The sequence below is a fragment of the Halichoerus grypus genome, chromosome 4 (assembly GCF_964656455.1).
Source record: "Halichoerus grypus chromosome 4, mHalGry1.hap1.1, whole genome shotgun sequence".
In the NCBI taxonomy this organism is placed as follows: domain Eukaryota; kingdom Metazoa; phylum Chordata; class Mammalia; order Carnivora; family Phocidae; genus Halichoerus; species Halichoerus grypus.
The window spans coordinates 184,636,004-184,654,291 of record NC_135715.1 but is presented as its reverse complement, the minus strand read 5'-3'; the positions used below and the strand labels follow the sequence as shown (position 1 = coordinate 184,654,291).

General features: G+C 38.0%; 1 protein-coding gene across 14 annotated transcripts in view; it reads left to right on the top strand.

The window, feature by feature from the left end:
• The window catches only part of TRIP12 (thyroid hormone receptor interactor 12), a 140,980-nt gene that overhangs the window by 25,876 nt on the left and 96,816 nt on the right, over positions 1–18,288 (top strand). For all 14 annotated transcript variants that reach the window (XM_036071502.2, XM_036071505.2, XM_036071518.2 and 11 more), the window contains exon 2: positions 13,202–13,348. In XM_036071502.2, coding sequence (XP_035927395.1) covers positions 13,251–13,348 — 98 coding nt within the window. In that variant the 5' untranslated portion in view covers positions 13,202–13,250. The remainder of the gene's footprint in view (positions 1–13,201; positions 13,349–18,288) is intronic.

Sequence of the window (18,288 nt, the reverse complement as noted above, 5' to 3'; positions counted from 1 at the left end):
TGAGATCTGCTTATCTTCATTTTATAGATGAGGAAACTAAGCCTTTGATAAGTAATAAATTTCTCCCAGGTAACATGGTTTATGGTAGAGCCAGAATTCGAACTGATTAAAGAAATAGGTGCTTTTTACAAGCTTCCCTCTCTTCTTTACTGTTGACATTTAGGTATATTTTTCTGGATCTTTTTCCCCTAATATATGTACAGACAAATATATAGAATCTTTCCCCCTGTTTCATTCTTGTCCTCTGGTCTCAGCTTAAAAATATCTCTTCAGAGAGGTATTACCTGATGAGTCAACCTAAAGTAGCTTTTTCCTTCCTACTTCCTGTTATTTGCTTTGTCCTCTTTTTCTCCTATTCCATCTTCCATGGTACTTAGCACAATGTGCAAATAACTTGATTATTTTTTGTCTTCCCAGTTGAGCATGAGCTCCATCCAGGCAAAGATTATGTCTGTTGAGGGGCGCCTGGGTGGCTCAGTCGTTAAGCGTCTGCCTTCGGCTCGGGTCATGGTCCCAGGGTCCTGGGATCGAGCCCTACATCGGGCTCCCTGCTCCGCGGGAAGCCTGCTTCTCCCTCTCCCATTCCCCCTGCTTGTGTTCCCTTTCTCGCTGTGTCTCTCTGTCAAATAAATAAAATCTTAAAAAAAAAAAAAAAAAAAAAAAAAAAAAAAAGATTATGTCTGTTGATGCCTGTCAAGGCTCGCAAATATTTGTTGCGGGAATTAAGTTCTGCCCTTCATAGGAGTGCAGTATGTACAAATCTACCTCTTTGTTTTTAGGACCTCTAAGCATGCCATAGACTTGCTACAGTGTGCTTATTTAACCATTCCCTACTGAGAACATTTGGATTCTCTCCAGTTATCCTCTCTGATGTACAGCAGCTAGCATCTTGATTACATATATCCTTGCATACTTGTGCAAGTGTTTCTTTAGGTTAGATTCCCAGAAGATTCCTAGAAGTGGAATTGCTGGATTCTAAGAAGATGAGTGGCAGTTTTTAATTATGGAAAGGAGGAGATTCCTGTAAAGGTTGCAGAGGATTAGGTGATACGTAATGATAGCAAAAAAAATGGTGTAACCTGTGTCAATTCTGAAACCTAGCTAATACTAGAATAATGTAAGGAGCTTTTAAAAAAAAAATCAGCTTGATTTCCCTTTACCCCCATTCTGATAGGGCCCAGGAATCAATATGGAAAAAAAAAACCCCTTAGGTTTGGGAGCAATAGCTTTAATATCTTCCTTCGTTATAGGTTTGTTACTTGTTCTGGCTCATTGTAGATATAGTCATTATACTTATTTTTGGTAAAAATGCTACTATTTGTAGAAATGTGGGGCACTGGTCTGTAGAGTATATAACATTGTAAATATGAGGTTTTTTTTTAACTTTTGAAAAATATTTTCTGAGACTATTTCCAAATTTAGATGCATTTCCTATGACATTTTAAACAAAAATTTGGCACTATGCATTGTTCTACCTTGTATTAAGGTTACAGTCTATATCTTGTCTCTTCAACTCTGAGTTACATTTTTTAGTTTACTTTTCCTTGAGCCTAACCACAAATTTAGTAATATTTGTTCCTGAAAATTCTCCAGGATCTAACACTGTTGATTACAGGTTACATATTGTTGCTTCAAGAAGTTGGTACCAATCCATGATTATCACTGTGTTGAAATAGTTTTTGTTGTTGCAAGGAAGGCTAGGTAGACTTTCTAATACAAGCAGTGTTAAAGAAATTAACCTCTTTGATTTCATTATTATGGTGGAGTTCGCAGCAGTGACAACATGTATTGAAAAAAAATTTTGAAAGTAATTTCCTTATTATGTGTGTCCCTGTGCTCTAACGGTCATTTACCAAACATAAAATTATTTTTGTCCACCGGGAGCACCTTGCTGTAAACTACAGGATACTTTGTGTTTTACTTTCAATAACTGATTCTTACGCAGCAGGCATCTTTCTGTCCCTGGGTGGAGAGAGGCATTTTACCAATTACTCCTTCCTCCCTCTCTCAGTAGCTCTTCTCTTTTGATTATCCCTCTGTGTGATCGTGGTGTTACTAGGTCTTTATAAGGAAGAATTTACACAATATACTCCATTTAAGAAAAGCTAAAATAAATGTTAGGTTAGAGTGTTACAAAATTTAGAGCAGAATCAGATTTTAGAGACTATCTAGTACGTAACCTTTCCCCTTTGTCTCTTCATTCCTGGGTAGGTGGAAAAGAACATCTTTAAGAGGATGTACTAGCCAGCAGGATTGAGACCTCTTAAAACTGGGTCTATGAGCCATCTTTGGCACATGGGCTTAAACTTGCTGACTCTAGTCTGTAATCCTTGAGACCTTAACAACTAGAAGGAAACACTCTATTAAATGCAGTTAGTATTTTGAAGGATTATGCAAGTGATAGGAGCTAGGACAGGATTCATATTAGGGAATGAGGTGCTATTTTAGAAGTAGCTGGGCTAGATTGTATCTGTTTCTGATAAATTGATCATAGTACAGTGTTCTACAAAACAGACTTTTGGTGCAGTGATGGATATGAGATCTCTGGCTCTTTCAGTGTGTCATTCTCTGTGGTCTGTGTTTTAGGCAGTAAAAACTCCATTTTCTTGGAAACAGGATTTGGATTACGAAATTATTATTATTTTTTTAATAAACATATATCTGGGGTATAGAAACCTTTGAAAATAATCAGTTTTTGAATTTTTCTGCAGTTTCTAGTAAAGAGACCACATGATTTAAAAAGAGAAAATAATCTGCTAAAAATGTGTAGTGTTTTCATGTATTTTTTTTTGTTGTTGTTATTTTTACCCACTGTCATCTTCTGTAGAGTTAAAATTACAACATACATAATTGTGTAAAGAATTTTTTGAGTAGGGAAATAGGTACATGATTCAAAATGTAAAAGGCCTCAGAGGGTCCTGTTCTAAAAAGGTAGATGATTTAAAGTTTTTTTAATGTATTCTCTGTAGGTAATATTTAAGCCAGTGATTACTTACTTATACAAAATTATATATGTAGATGTATTCTGTGCCCAGCATTCTGTACATGCTTTTTTGCTTAACAAAATCTTGACAGTAGTTCCATTTGTAATGCATAGAGCATTTTCCGTCTCAAAATCTTAAGGTTGTCTTCCTGTTTGATAATCAATTTTTTAAAATTGTGCAATAGTATTATTTTTTCCTTCTGTTTCTTTTATTAATCATGTCCTCCCTTTTTGTCTCCTTCATTTGTTTCACCAATTCGAATTTCTTCCTTTGCCCTGCCGTTAATTTTCAGTTTTGCTTTTGGTTATTCTCCCTTTGAGCAGAGTGGATCATCTCGGTGCAAAGCCGTTGTGCTACCTTTGGCTTGGTGGTTTAGTGATCGTTTGCCCAGCTGATCTTAATTTTGGAGTTGCTGTTTCCCTTACCTTCTTCTCTCCTGGTTCTAGCCTGTGTTTTGTCTTGGTTAATTAGGGTGCTGTTAAATACAAATGGTGCGCCTGCCTCCTTTTTAGTAGCCACGCCTTCCTTGCTATTCTGGGTTGTGAAACTGGCCCCTAAGGAGGAGGTACTTTGATCTTTTGTTGCCCTTGCTCTATAGTTCTTAGTTTTTTCAAGGAAAGGGTCATTGATAGGAACCCTTCAGATATTCTTCTTACCTTTTTCTTCTTAAAAAAACAAAACAAAACAAAAACTCTGGGATCTTTACCTCTCCTGTTTTTGGTATAGGTTTTTTTTTTTTATTATAGATTTTATTGTATCTGGCAAATGGTCTTCCATGATTTAGGGTGTAGTCCATTTTTCCTCTAGTTTCATTACAAATGGGATTTTCTTACGCATTTTTTTTAAGATTTTATTTATTTATTTGACAGAGAGCGAGAGCAGGAACACAAGCAGGGGGAGTGGGAGAGGGAGAAGCAGGCTTCCTGCCAAGCAGGGAGCCCGAAGTGGGGCTCCATCCCAGGGCCCTGGGATCATGACCTGAGCCAAAGGCAGCCACTTAACCAGCTGAGCCACCCAGGCGCCCCAAGATTAAGTGTTTGTTGTAGGCACTTTAGTTTCTAATTTGTACTTTGTAAATGAAAGTATAGTATAGAAATTATTCAGAGTTCAGACGCTGGTGGGTCAGGTGTATTCTGTTTGCCCCTCTGTAAATGGATCAGCTGTCAACAAATCAATAAACAGAAAGTGGTTGAATTGGTGTTTTGGAGTAGAACGGCATAACGGAAAATGTACTTTCCACTGGCATTCTGGAGAGCTGGATTCCACTGTTAGGTATGTCCCTAAATAGATGTATGCTTTTGAGCGGTTGACTCTTTGGATGAGGATTTCCTCTTGCATAAATGAGATAATCACATCAGGTGTGGGTTGACACTTAAGTTTATGGATTCTTCTTATGTAGGTTCTTAGTGCTGCTGGGCAGTCTTCCTTGCTTACAGTCTGCTCAATTCCCTGTTCTCCATTAGGGAAACTCGTTGAAATTTCCATTTCTCTTATTTTTCTCATACATGTTAGTCACAGATTCAGTCCAGCTAGGCATGTGCTTCCTTGCTTTCATTTATCTTCTCTTGCCTTGGAGATTGATGTACCTTTCTAATCGTCTGAGGCTTATACTCTTTTTTAAAGATTTTATTTATTTGACAGAGAGAGAGACAGCGAGAGAGGGAACACAAGCAGGGGGAGTGGGAGAGGGAGAAGCAGGCTTCCCGCTGAGCAGGGAGCCTGATGTGGGGCTCGATCCCAGGACTCTGGGATCATGACCTGAGCCAAAGGCAGACGCTTAACGACTGAGCCACCCAGGCACCACTGAGGCTTATACTCTTAATTCTCTTTTTCTTCCTATAGCAAACTATACCCCATTTCCAGCCTTTTCAGTAAGATTTTCCCTTAAATACATAAACATGTTCAAGACTTATTTTTTTAGAAAGGAAAATCACACACATTCCTGCCCATGTGGCCTTTGTCAGACCTGCCTGCCCCTACTTCGTTGGCTGTCTCTTCTCTGTCCTCTTTATAGTCCAGCATTTAGTATTTACTGTCCATTGAACTTAACCATACGTTCTCCTCCTCAAATCTGATGGACACTTCTCAGTCTTGTGTGTCTGTCCCTTCTGTGACCTTTGAACTCTGCCTTATTCCTCTCAGTGTCTGCAATACCACCTTCCTGATTTTTCCACCATACTTTTTGTTTTGTTTTATACCTTCAATGTTTATTCCTCATACTTCAGATGAGTCTTTGATTCTGCTCAACTGGATTCTTCCTTTTCTGTTTTCCTTTGATTTTAGTGTTTCCTAAGGTTTCATCCTGGGCCTGTTCTTCTCTTACTCTGCATACGTTTCATTGAGGAGGTGAAATCTTATCTTGGTTTCACCTACCTTCTGCACATTGATAATTTTTCTCATCTACACGTTCACTTAGCTACTTAACTCCAGATCCTTATTTCCATCTGTATACTGGAACTCTTTACCTAGATATCCTACATAATAACTCAAACTGTACACGTTTGGCATTAGACTATTTTTCTGCCCTATATGTTTCATTTGGTAATGTTACTACCATCTCTTGTATGATTTTCTGGAGTTAAAAGCATAACTTAAAACTAGAGAATGAACACATAGTAAAGATTTTATTCATCTCACTAATTAATGAAGGGGGACCTGTTAGGGTGAAGCTGGTTTAAAAGTATTTGGTGAATTGGATATTTATAGGATATTTAATAAAGAATTGTAGAATAAGATTACTGATGCTGCCCAGGGTAGCAGACTGCAGTCTTTGGGGTTATCTTGTCAGCTGTTGTAGAAGTTATTTCTATTTCCACCAGACACAGATCTGCAAGGCAACATGTGAATTCACTGTCCGAACCCCTCAATAATAGTATATAGCAAAGTTAATGCTGTTCTTTCCTAGAAAATTAATTCCTGTTAAATACTGTTTCTTTTGACATTGAAAGGATATGGTATCTTTACATGTTTTAGATCACTTTTCCTAACCCTTGTCACCAGAGCAAGAAACTTGAGCGGCATTCCTATTCCTGTACATGCTGAAGTCTGTAACCACAGACCTATATTCTCTTTTCTGATTGTGTAGATTTTATAGTTTCAGTGTTTGACTGCCATCTCTTCATTCCATCTTCCATTATCAGACCCTCATTTATCCTTAGATTTATGTGGTAGCTTAATAGTTGATCTGCCTCCATATCTGTAGATCTCAAATGCAAAATTTTGAGTTTTAGGCCCTTCATGATATAGATTGGACTTGTTTCCAGGTCCAAGTTCTTCCCAGATCTCGTGTTTGAGCGCTATTAACCTCCTCAGCGTTCCTCCATTGTGACTTCCTCATTCCTCTGCCCTTCTCATGTCTCTGTCTTTTTAAGCTGGCCCCTCAACCTGGTGAGGGCAAAGTTAAGTCACCTTTTCTTCTCTGTTTACAATATCACTTTTGATACTGCTTCTCAGATCATTTAGTGCAGTTTCTGACAATTCATTTACGGAATGGTCAGTTAAACTGATTTTTTTTTAAAGAACTGTGAAAGGATTAGAATCTTCAGGATATGCTCCAGGCTTGGAATGTCATGGTTCTCTAATGTTTGACTCTTTAAAAAAGGTAAATGTATAGTTCATTTTTGTTTGTTCGGCCATATTAACATAGTCCTAAAGGCCATGGACTTTAGGTCAAGTCTGTGTTTGAATGTGGCCTGGTTACTTGTTGGCCTCATGGTGTTAGAATTTAACTAAGTTCCACGGTTTCTCTGAAGGAAGGTAATTTCCAGTACCTATTTTTTGTAAGGTTGTTGTAGAAATTAGATGAAAAGGTACTTAGCCTGGTACATGGTAAGCACAGAGTAAACGTTACCCATAGTTTTTATTTTAGTTTTCACTTTAAACCCTGCATCTTTCTACTAAATATTGTTTTCTAGTGTTAAAATAACATAATTTGAAAATACTACTTTTATGTGTTGTACAACATTCAGTATTCCATCATGACAATGGATTGGTTTTGATGCCCCTAAATTGAAATAAACGCCTAGCTGACATTCTCACGTCACTTGGCCTTTTTCCCTGTACCCAGTGGCTCTTACTCTCCCTTTCTGCTCCTTGTGGTTGGGGATTGTTTCCTGTCTCTCAGCACCTCTCAGCCCCTTGCTCTTAGGGAAGGGGAGAGGTTTTTCATTCCTGTTTTAAAGATAGTCTTGTTTGAAGTCCTTGGCATTCTTATTTATGCAAAAATGACTTCTTATGTAAACCTTCTATGCTATTTTATTGTGGCGTTGTTTAATACTACCACTGGGGTGTTTAACTTACCATACTTGCTCCTAAGTCTAGACTTTTTTTTTTGGATCTAGTATATGGAGTTGTTCACATATGATCTAGTATATGGAGCAGTTCTGGATGCCATTGCTTGCAGTCTGAAAGTCCATATGCCGTATCTTGTTGCATGCAGGCTACTTAATTTTGTAATACTTCCCTTATCTTATTTATAAAGTAGGAATAGTAAAATGGTTTATAAGGCTCATTGGCACCTTTATATTTTGCTTAATAGAATCGGAGGAGTAAACGTGTTATGCAGTTGTGTTTATTACTGTTGTGATTAAACTCCAGTTTCAGAATCTGAAGCCAAAGCAAGTCTCCTTTGGAGGACCATATCTAAATAGAGGGCATAAGAAATGGGGGTGGCGGAGACAGTGGATAAATTCACTTTCAGTGTCAGTTCTGGAAGCTGAAAACTTTTCTGCAGACACCGTGTGTGGATATAAGTGTTAGCTTTTTTAATGTTACTATCTTTACTGTGAAATAATGCAGTTTTTTTTCGGTTTTCAGTGTTGTCTCTCAAATAGGTAATACGTAGTGATTACATGAATAAACACATTAGGTTCACTTTGGGGCTATTCATGACTCCGTTTTGCATTACTAAATTGGAGATTTGCTTTCCAGTCTATCAAATGCCCTTCATGTGATAAAAATTCTGCATAAATACTAACCTCTGTGGTATTCATTTCATACTTGACCATTTGATTAGGAAGAATTACCACATCCTAAAGTTAATTTTTGCAATCTGTTTCTCTTGGTGTTCTGAGTTTTATACTAAATGAATGGTTGAATTTTTTTAAGTTTTTTTTTCCCTAACCTTAACCTCTCTTCTGTGAGTTTTGAAATACAAAATTAGAAGGAAAATCAGTTTCCAAAATGACTGCAGTTGAAGTTTCTTTGAAAGAATACCCTTTTTATAAAATTTTAAGGATGAATTTTTAAATGTAGGTTAATACGCAGTTCTGTTTTTCTTGAAAAGGTTCTGTTTGCCTGAAGAACTAAGCACTTACTTGTTTTATCTATCTATCTATCTATCTATCTATCTATCTATCTATCTATCTATCTATCTATCTATCTGTCTATCTATCTATGAGAAAGCACAAGCAGGGAGAGTGGCAGGCAGAGCTAGTAATAGGCTCCCCGCTGAGCAGGGAGCTCGATGCCGGCCAGGACCTTGGGATCATGACTTGAGCCGAAGGCAGACACTTAACCGACTGAACCACCCAGGTGTCCCAGAACTAAATACTTTTTCACATAAAATTCAAATGCTGTTTCACCTGAACAGTGAGTAAGTTTGTTGGACACTTAGCTGTGAACAAAGTCACGAGATTTAGTCTTGAACATACCCATTAGTGTTTTTATGCTTCTCCTATTGAGTTCAAAGTCCTATATGCCATCTATTTTATTTTAGTTCTTTAGGAATTAATATCAGAAGTTTTCTGTGAAAAAAGCTTGGTGATTATTTTCACAGAAATGAAGGTAATAGAAGAGTAGTATGTTTCAGGACTTGATAGTTAGGGTTACCAATAGGCTGGACTTAAAACTTTTAGTTTCAACATGAAGATGGAATCTTTTGAGTTCATATTCATTTCAGTTATTAAAACAAATTCTAGCAATATAATTTTTTTAAAAATTTTATTATGTTATGTTAGTCACCATACAATACATCATTGGTTTTTGATGTGGTGATCCACGATCCATTGTTTTCGTATAATACCCAGTGCTCCGTGCAGTACGTGCCCTCCTTAATACCCGTCACAGTGCTAACCAATCCCCCCTGTCCCCTCCCCTCTAAAACCCTGTTTGTTTCTCAGAGTCCATAGTCTCTCATGGTTCATCTCTCCCTCCAATTCCCCCCCCCATTTTTCCCTTCCTTCTCCTAATGTCCTCCATGCTATTCCGTATGTTCCACAAATAAGTGAAACCATATGATAATTGACTTTCTCTGCTTGACTTACTTCACTTAGCATAATCTCCTCCAGTCCCATCCATGTTGATGTAAAAGTTGGGTATTCATCCTTTCTGATGGCTGAGTAATATTCCATTGTATATATGGACCACATCTTCTTTATCCATTCATCTGTTGAAGGGCATCTCGGTTCTTCCCACAGTTTGGCTATTGCGGACATTGCTGCTGTGAACATTGGGGTGCATATGGCCCTTCTTTTCACTACATCTATGTCTTTGGGGTAGATAGCCAGTAGTGCAATTGCTGGGTCATAGGGTAGCTCTTTTTAAATTTTTGAGGAACCTCCACACTGTTTTACAAAGTGGCTGTACCAACTTGCATTCCCACCAACAGTGTAAGAGGGTTCCCCTTTCTCCACAACCTCTCCAACATTTGTTGTTTCTGTCCCTGTCCATTTTTGCCATTCTAACTGGTGTAAGGTGGTATCTCAATGTGGTTTTGATTTGGATTTCCCTGATGGCTAATGATGATGAACATTTTTTCATGTGTCTGTTAGCCATTTGTATGTCTTCTTCAGAGAAGTGTCTTTTCATATCTTCTGCCCACTTTTGACTTGATTATATGTTTTTTGGGTGTTGAGTTTGAGAAGTTCTTTATAGATCTTGGATACCAGCCCTTTATCTGTAGTGTCATTTGCAAATATCTTCTCCCATTCTGTGGGTTAGCAATATAATTTTTATATTGGTGTAACTCGTATGTGTTTTAAAATTTAATTAGTAAAATACATTAGGCATAAGTAATTGGTTAGGACAGTACTGAATATTCATATAATAAGAAAAAATCATTGCTCGGTGAAAACTTTTGGGCTCTTACCTGGAGCCAGAGAGGAGTTAAATTTGGTTGAAGTTGAGGTGGTGGTGATCTCCAGAGGGTTAGATCTCAGTATCAGGATTCAGAGACTTAGACTTACAGGATTTGTCTGTAATACAAAGAGTTGAACTTGGTCTTCCTGGAGGGTCCCTTCCAGCTTTGGATTTATTGGTAACTTGGCAGAGGGGGCGGTCCTGTATGTATCCTGTGTTAATCTTACATTTACTTTTTGGGGTTTAAACTCCACAAAGTTTAAGAGAGCCTGGCCTCCTTCCTTAAAGATCAATTTAGGCCGTACCTGGCTAGCTCAGTCGGTGGAGCATGCAACTCCTGATCTTGTGGTTGTGAGTTCAAGTCCCATGTTGGGTGTAGAGATTACTTAAAAATAAAATCTTTAAAAAAAAAAAAAAATCAACTTATGCTTTAAAAACAAGTAGCACTTTGGTAAATAAGTGTCGTCTTACTTGCCACCCTTTCTCTCGTAAATCTCAAGAATTACCCATGAGCAGGCCGTGGGCTGATAATGGTACTGGTGGACAAGCTCTGAAGATGTTGGGGGTGTTATTTAGATTACTTTGGTAACTATAGGTCAGAATAACCAGTGTGACTTTGAATGACTTTTAACACCCCATGACAGGCAGTATGCATTTAGTAGCAGAAAATAGGCAGGTGAGATCTACCAAACTTGTTTAATAAGTCTTTGCGTTTCAGAGTGAAAGCAGCAGTATCACGCTGCTCTCCTGTGTATCCATGCTGTTTAGGGTCCAAGTGAAATGGCATTGTGATGTTTGAATTGCTAAAGCTTCTTGGGTGATTCTGAGATAGAACGGCTTTTATTTAATTCTCTAATAGGGAGCAGTTGTTCTCGGGTGCAGTCCAGTAGGAGAGCTCTTTTAAAATGTCTCCAGTTTCTGCACCCACAGAATCGGAATCTCTGAGGGCAGAAGCCAGGCATTCATATTTTGACAAAGCTTCCCAGGTTATATTGTGAAGTTCATCCTTAATTAAAAACACTATTTATTGTGTTTATAGCAAAATTCACTTTGAAACTGTATTGCCAGAAATGTAAGACTCAACCGGACAGTGGTTTTTATGGTGAAGTCTCCCTCAATATGTTGTTTTGCCACCAGTATTCTTTTATTCTGAATAAGCGTTGATAGTAATAACAGTAATAATTAACATGTATCGCACCTTTACAATACCAGAGGCACTGTGTTACGTGGTTTGGATGGATTTCTCATTTAATCCTTCCAACTGCTCTAGGAGGTAAGTTCTTTATCCACATTTGGTAGACGGAAGCACAGAGAACAAGTTGTGTGGAGTCAGAATTCAAACTCAGCCAGAGGCAGTGTAACTCCAGAGCCCTGCATTTCTAACTCCACTGCTAGAGTGACCTACCTTATGGCTTACAAAAGGTAAATAATAAAAATAACTCCTTTCATCGCAGACTTCAGACCCTAGGTCCTCTTTCCCAACAGCAGGCAGTGTTTCGTTTTTTTTTTTTTTTTAAGATTTTATTTATTTATTTATTTGACAGAGAGAGTACAAGCGGGGGATGGATGGGGGGAGCGGCAGGCAGAGGGAGAGGGAGAAGCAGGCTCCCTGCTGAGCAGGAAGCCCACTATGGGACTCCATCCCAGGACCGAGATCATGACCTGAGCCGAAGGCAGACGCTTAACTGACTGAGCCATCCAGGCGCCCTCAATGGCAGGCAGTATTAACAGAGTGTTTTATGATTCCTTCCATCAGTTTGCAATGTGTAGATAATATATAAGGATACATACTTGACCTTTTAAATATACATACACACAGCTGGGAGTTTTATACTGTTTACCCTCTAACCTATCTTGGGGGAGATCTTTCCATATTGGTACATGTAAATTTAATTTTTCTCAATGTTTTCATGCTATTTCCCATTTTTTCTTTCTAAAATTGATGGTAATTACATTAGTGTGAACTTTCTCACCAGAGTTTGTTTAGTATATTAATTGATGATGTGGGCACATGTGACAGAAACAGTCCTTTTCTACTGATTTGGGTCAACCTGTAACTCAAAAGAAAACTCGCTTCCTGTTACAGGCAGGCCATGGAATCTCTTAAAACAAAATCTAGTAATAGATTTAGTCATGATTAATTTGCATTCTCTTTAGCACCAGTTCCTGTAATGTCACATTCGTTCTCTTCCCTCCCAGTAAATAGAATTAAAGAACTCTACTTGGAGTTTGACTCGAGGCTTAAGAAAAATTGTGAAGATTTGACTTATACAAATTGTGATTCTTTCTCTGATAGTTATATTGGCCTCTTTATCAGTTGAACCGATTTTCTTTGAGTATCCGCATTTTTTTCTGCATAATAATTAATTTCTTACAGAAAGTTCACATTTATGATTAAGAACCGTGTTTTGAGCTAAATTGTTATACTTGGGAATTATTCTCTCAATTTCTAGCAATTCTTTGAGATAGGTGATACACTGATTTCACAGAAGAGGTAAATGAAATCTAGAGATTAAGTGTCTTGTCCAAGGTCACAGCCAGCATAGCTGATGTTGAAATCTAGGATATCTGGGACCATTTCTCAGTTCACTGTACTTGAGCCGCTTTCTCCTCATTTCTCCATAGTTTTACGGTTTCTTTTGTATTTATGATGGCATATGTTATTCACAGCAATACTGTGAAGTAGGCATGATGTGTTGTTTTTTATTCTTTGGCTGAGGAGTTGGAGGCTAGAGGCTCTGGTTTGTACAAAGGCAGGCTCCTTTAATACCTGTTCTATCACAGGACTTGAGCCAAGGTATTCTGATGTTGGGCGTCGTGCTCTTTGCTGCACACCACAGGAGATGGAGAAGCAAAGATAAATTTCTGCTTGTGCTGTTTTCTTTGAGAATTTCCTGGCTGTTCCGTGCGAAATCTATGTTAATTTTATGTGCTGGGTTTTGGACCACATGCCTTGAATTTGGTATATTCCTGACATCTTGCAATATACTAATCAGATTTCAAATAAGTCCGTGTAGCATCGGTGAGGGCTGTACAGATGATTTACATAAAATTTCCCCTTCATCTTTGGTTCCCTTCATTTGGTTTCTGTGTTGTACCACATGTAGCTGATATTTTTTTCTTATTTTTTCCCCTTTTAGTGAATGGTAGTGTCTAGAAAGGGTATGTCCCTTCAAGAGAGAGGTGCCAATGTCCAGCCGGCCTAATAACAATCCAGGGGGGTCACTGCGACGTTCACAGAGGAACACTGCCGGGGCCCAACCACAAGACGACTCGATAGGAGGAAGGTATGTATTTGATGGTAATTTGAAAAGTAATTGGTGAATAAAAGCGTTTTTAAAAACCTCATTATGAGGACAAAAACTTAAATGGTTCACTACAAATGTGGGTAATTTTTTCCTTACTTTTGAGCCAAGTAACACAAATAAAACTGGAATTCAAAGCAGTTCTTTCATCATTTCCCAAATGTGCTAGGCTCAAAAAATAGTTGTCAGTCATTGACATTATCAGAAATCTAATTTAAGGGTCACGAACATATGATACGTCCTGTTTGGTTTGCCCTTTCTCTTCACTCTCTCACACACGTGCTATAGCACGGCTTTCGATTGATGGTTTGTGGTGCCTTTCTTTATGTGTGTCTTTATTTTACTGAAAGGAAGCTTCATTTTTTTTAAGATCTTGTGTTCTGATGTCTAGCTTTTGAGTTTTTTCCCCATCTTATTGTTTGATAGTGTATGGATGCTGACAGGCTGGTGAGGCAGTCTGACTTTGTGGGCATATCACTTCCTCCTCATTTTCTCAGTGTTCTGCTGTTTAGCAGGTTTTTAGTCGGACTACTTGTACAGGAGGCACTGTGAAGAGTCAGATGCATTCTCTGGAATGGAAAACTCCTTGTCTCATTTAGCCAAGGACTGTCATTTTATGTATAAAATACTCCGAACTTTACTTGCAAGGCCTCATTCTCCGACCCGTGTTTAGCTTGCAGTCAATAATGGCAAGATCCTAATATGATTACCTGATACAACATTGGGAGGCATTACCGTGTATGTATTGTCTAGTAAATTATAGAAAAAAAACTGTCAAATGTAAAGAATATATCAACCCCCCCCCCCCATTGATGTCAGGCTATTTTGGTAGTTGAGCGTATGGACTTTGGACTAGGACAGCGTTCTGTGCAATGACTGTCACTGCTGTTAAATAGCCGTGTGTCCTTTGTTCTATCTTTTGGAAACCTCAAGTTCTTAGTCCACACAGTGGGGGGATATCTGTGTCATAAGGCTGTCAGTTAACTTCAGCAATGTGTGCTACCCTGGAAGCACAGTGCTTAGTACAGAGTTCTGTTCTGAACTTGTTTTTTGCTTTTTTACATTCAGATTATTCTTCGTAGCAGCCACACTTTATCTGTTGATTAAAAAATATCCCTCTTCCATTATAAAAACAATCCATGTTTATTTTAGAGAATTTGGAGAACACAGAAGAGTGTAAAGGAGAACATCCAAACAATTCAAATATTACCACTGTTAACATTTGCATAGTTTCCTTAGTTGTCTTTATCACATGAATATGTGTGCCTATATGTGCATGTGTTTACACAAAAATACTTGTACCATTTTGGGGGCACCTGGCTGGCTCAGCCAGTAGAGCATGTGACTCTTGATCTCAGCGGCATGAGTTCGAGCCCCATGTTGGGCATAGAGATTACTTTAAAAAATCAGTAAGTGACTTGAACCTTTTGCACAACTGCAGTTTTCCATAGTAATACTCAGGTTCTATTTGAACTCTTGCACATGACTGACAAACATTTTGGTCTTCATACAGTACCCTGGTTCGAAAATCCACAGTGATGTTTCAGCAGCATTGTCTTTTTCTATATGTTGGTGTTAAATATTTTATTGTATTATGCATTTTAAAAATATGGCGGGAAATAGAAATGGGAGTGGTTAATATTAGTTATTAAGATGCATTAGTTTAAATAACTAATAAAGTTGTAATCAAGATGGAACTGTAATTTGTAGATTGGCACGCTTTTGCCATAGTTTATTTGCTTTAAGTCTGTCAGTCATATGTTCAGTTGGTGCGGTGACTGTGGAAAACAGTATGTAGGTTCCTCAAAAAATTAAAAATAGAAATACCATGCAATTCAGTAATTCTGCTGGGTATTTACCCAAAGAAAACAAGAACACTAATTACAAAAGATATATGCACTCCTCTGTTCATTTCAGCATTATTTATAATAGCCAAGTTATGCAAGCAGCCTAAGCATCCATCGTTAGAATGATGGAGCAAAAAGATGTGGTGTATGTGTACAATGGAATATTACTGAGCCATTTAAAAAAGAATGAAATCTTGCCATTTGCAACAACATGGATGGAGCTGGAGGGAGTTGTGCTAATTGAATTCAGTCAGTCAGAGAAAGACAAATACCGGATAATTTCACTTATATATGTAATCTAAAAAGAAAATGAACAAACTGAAAACAGAAACAGATTCATACAGAGAGCAAATTGGTAGTTGCCAGAGGGGAGAGGGGTGGGTGGCAGGATGGGTGAAGTAATTGAAAGGCATTAAAAGCTCAAACTTTCGGTATTAAAATAAGTCACAGATGTGAAAAGTACAGCCTAGGGAATATAATGAATAATGTTGCAATAATGTATGTTGACAGATGGTGACTACACTTATTGTGGTGAGCACTGAGTAATGTATAGACTAGTTAGATCACTCTGTTGTTCACCTGAAACTACTAGGACATTGCCAACCATACTTCAGTAATAACAATTTGAAAAAAAAAAACTGTACGCTCATTTGTGAAGGATAAGTATAAAATTTAAAAATGTGTTTGGAATGGCAGAAAACATGCCAAAGAATATAAAGCAGAGTATAATGAGGGTTTTTGTACTTTAATCCCTTCTCCCTTTCAGTAATGTAGCCTATTTCATTTCTTACAGTTTCAACTTCTGCATGTTTTCAAAAAACATTTCCTGGCAAAACTAGCACACACAAGAGGGCCAAGTCCTACCCCTCCCCTCCCTTTAATCCCAGTATCATTTGTGTCATTTCCTATGTCCCTAAAATTGTTTAAAAGACATGACTTTTAAAATCTTTTATGGTCCAGTGTGTGACTGTACCATAATTTAGTAATAACTCTGAATATATATATTTTTCCTCCTTTTATGTGGATAAGTATAATTATGATCAGGACATTCAAATTTAGAATATTAGCCAAAAAAATTTACCAGTTTGACTAAGAATGCAAATTAGGAGTTATTAGTTCGTTCGAATTTTATTTTCTCTTCTTAGCTGGATTTTTTGCTCATGATAGAATCTCGAACCTGGAAAGGACCTTTTTATCAAAGCCCAGGCTGACATTGAAACCCCCTGTAGAGTGTGCTATACTAGAAGTGATCTAACCTATAGAAACCTTTCTGGTGATTTTGGGGGTAAGAGAGAGAGGACTGGGTAAGTGGGGAGGGCACAATTACAACTGTGTTTTTGTTCTCTTTATCTGATTCCTGTTGATTAGCTTTCCTAAGTAAAATGCTGTTATTGTCAGCTTTTGATTCAAAAGTAGACCTGATTCTGAAAATGTACTCATAGTGGGGTGGTTAAGCATCTGCCTTCGGCTCAGGTCATGATCTCAGGGTCTGGGATGGAGCCCCGTGTTCATCCTGCTCTGCTCAGCAGGGAGCCTGCTTCTCCCTCTGCCTGCCATTCCCCCTGCTTGTGCTCTCTCCCTCTGTCAAATAAATAAATAAAATCTTAAAAAAGAAGAAAAGAAAATGTTCTCATAGTGATACAGTGATTCAACTCATGGTAATAACAACATCCACAACAACAACAGTGCACTGTTGGCGTGTTTTAAGTTAAATTTTTTTTTATACATGTTCTTCCAGTAAAGACTCACAGAAACTCTGTGTGCTAATAAGTATGTAACTCCTGTTCTCCGAATGTGGTAGTTTACTCAACATTATACAGCTAGTGTGTCGAGTCAGGACCTAATTTCCGACCACTTGACTCTAAAGTCGGTGATTATTTTCATTATGCTCAACTGTTTTTACTGCACAAACCACTTAATCCATATGATAAAGGACTTGGAAGAGAGTATGAAGTATGTATAATGGAAGAATATTAGCTCATTCAGTTGAGGACTTAAGTAGCAGTTTTCCCCTCCTAGAATTTTTTTCACTTTTTTTTTTTTTAAACTTGCATCAGGCTGTCTTTGCATAGCTTTCTTCCTGTGACCATTCCTTCCCTTCCCCCAAATCAAGGTCACTTACCTTTTCTTTTCTTTTTAGAAGAATAGTTTTCATTCATCCTTAAGCTAATAGAAATTAGGATCTTTGGTATATATTGAATCTCCCCTCATTATTTTCTCTGCTCTGTTTTCCCCAATCCTTGTTCTCTATCCATAAATGAACTAGATTTCTTTTTTGATTTCTCTCTTTCCCTTCTGTAGTTTTTTGGGCTGTAGCTGATCTGTTCTTCTCTTTTCTGGTCTCTGTCAGATTTTTTTTGAGAGAGAGAGAGAGAGAGAGCGGGGGGCAGGGCAGGGAGAGGGGGAGAGAGAATCTTAAGCAGGCTCCACATCCAGCACGGAGCTGGACACAGTCCTCTCAGTACCCTGCGATCACGACCTGAGCTGAAATCGAGAGTCAGATGCTTAACCCGACTGAGCCACCGCCCCCTCTGTCAGATTTTTTGATGGAGTGAGGAAATGCTTGAATCCAGTCCACTCCTCCTCCCCAGCCCATTAAAAAAATTTGTATGCAAAGTTTAAATTACTTATTATGAAGTAAAAACTCAGTTATGAGACCTATAGGTAAAACTTTTTGTTAACATTGTCAGAATAGGGACTTTTTAATATTTTTTAGCCAGTGTTAATTGTACAGAAAGTAAATAGATTGGGGTTTTGCTTTAAAATCTGTTTCAGTTGGACGGGATACAGAAAAGTACAAAAAGAACATGAATATCCAGAGATAAAGTTTGTGTTAACATTTTTATTTTTATCTGTCTTGAAAGTACAATTTAGCATGTAGCTGATTATATTGTAAATACAGTTTTGGATCTTGTTTTTATTTATTTTATTTATTTATTTTTAAAGATTTTATTTATTTGACAGAGAGAGAGAGAGATAGCTAGAGCAGAAACACAAGCAGGGGGAGTGGGAGAGGGAGAAGCAGGCTTCCCGCCGAGCAGGGAGCCCGATGTGGGGCTCAGTCCCAGGACCCTG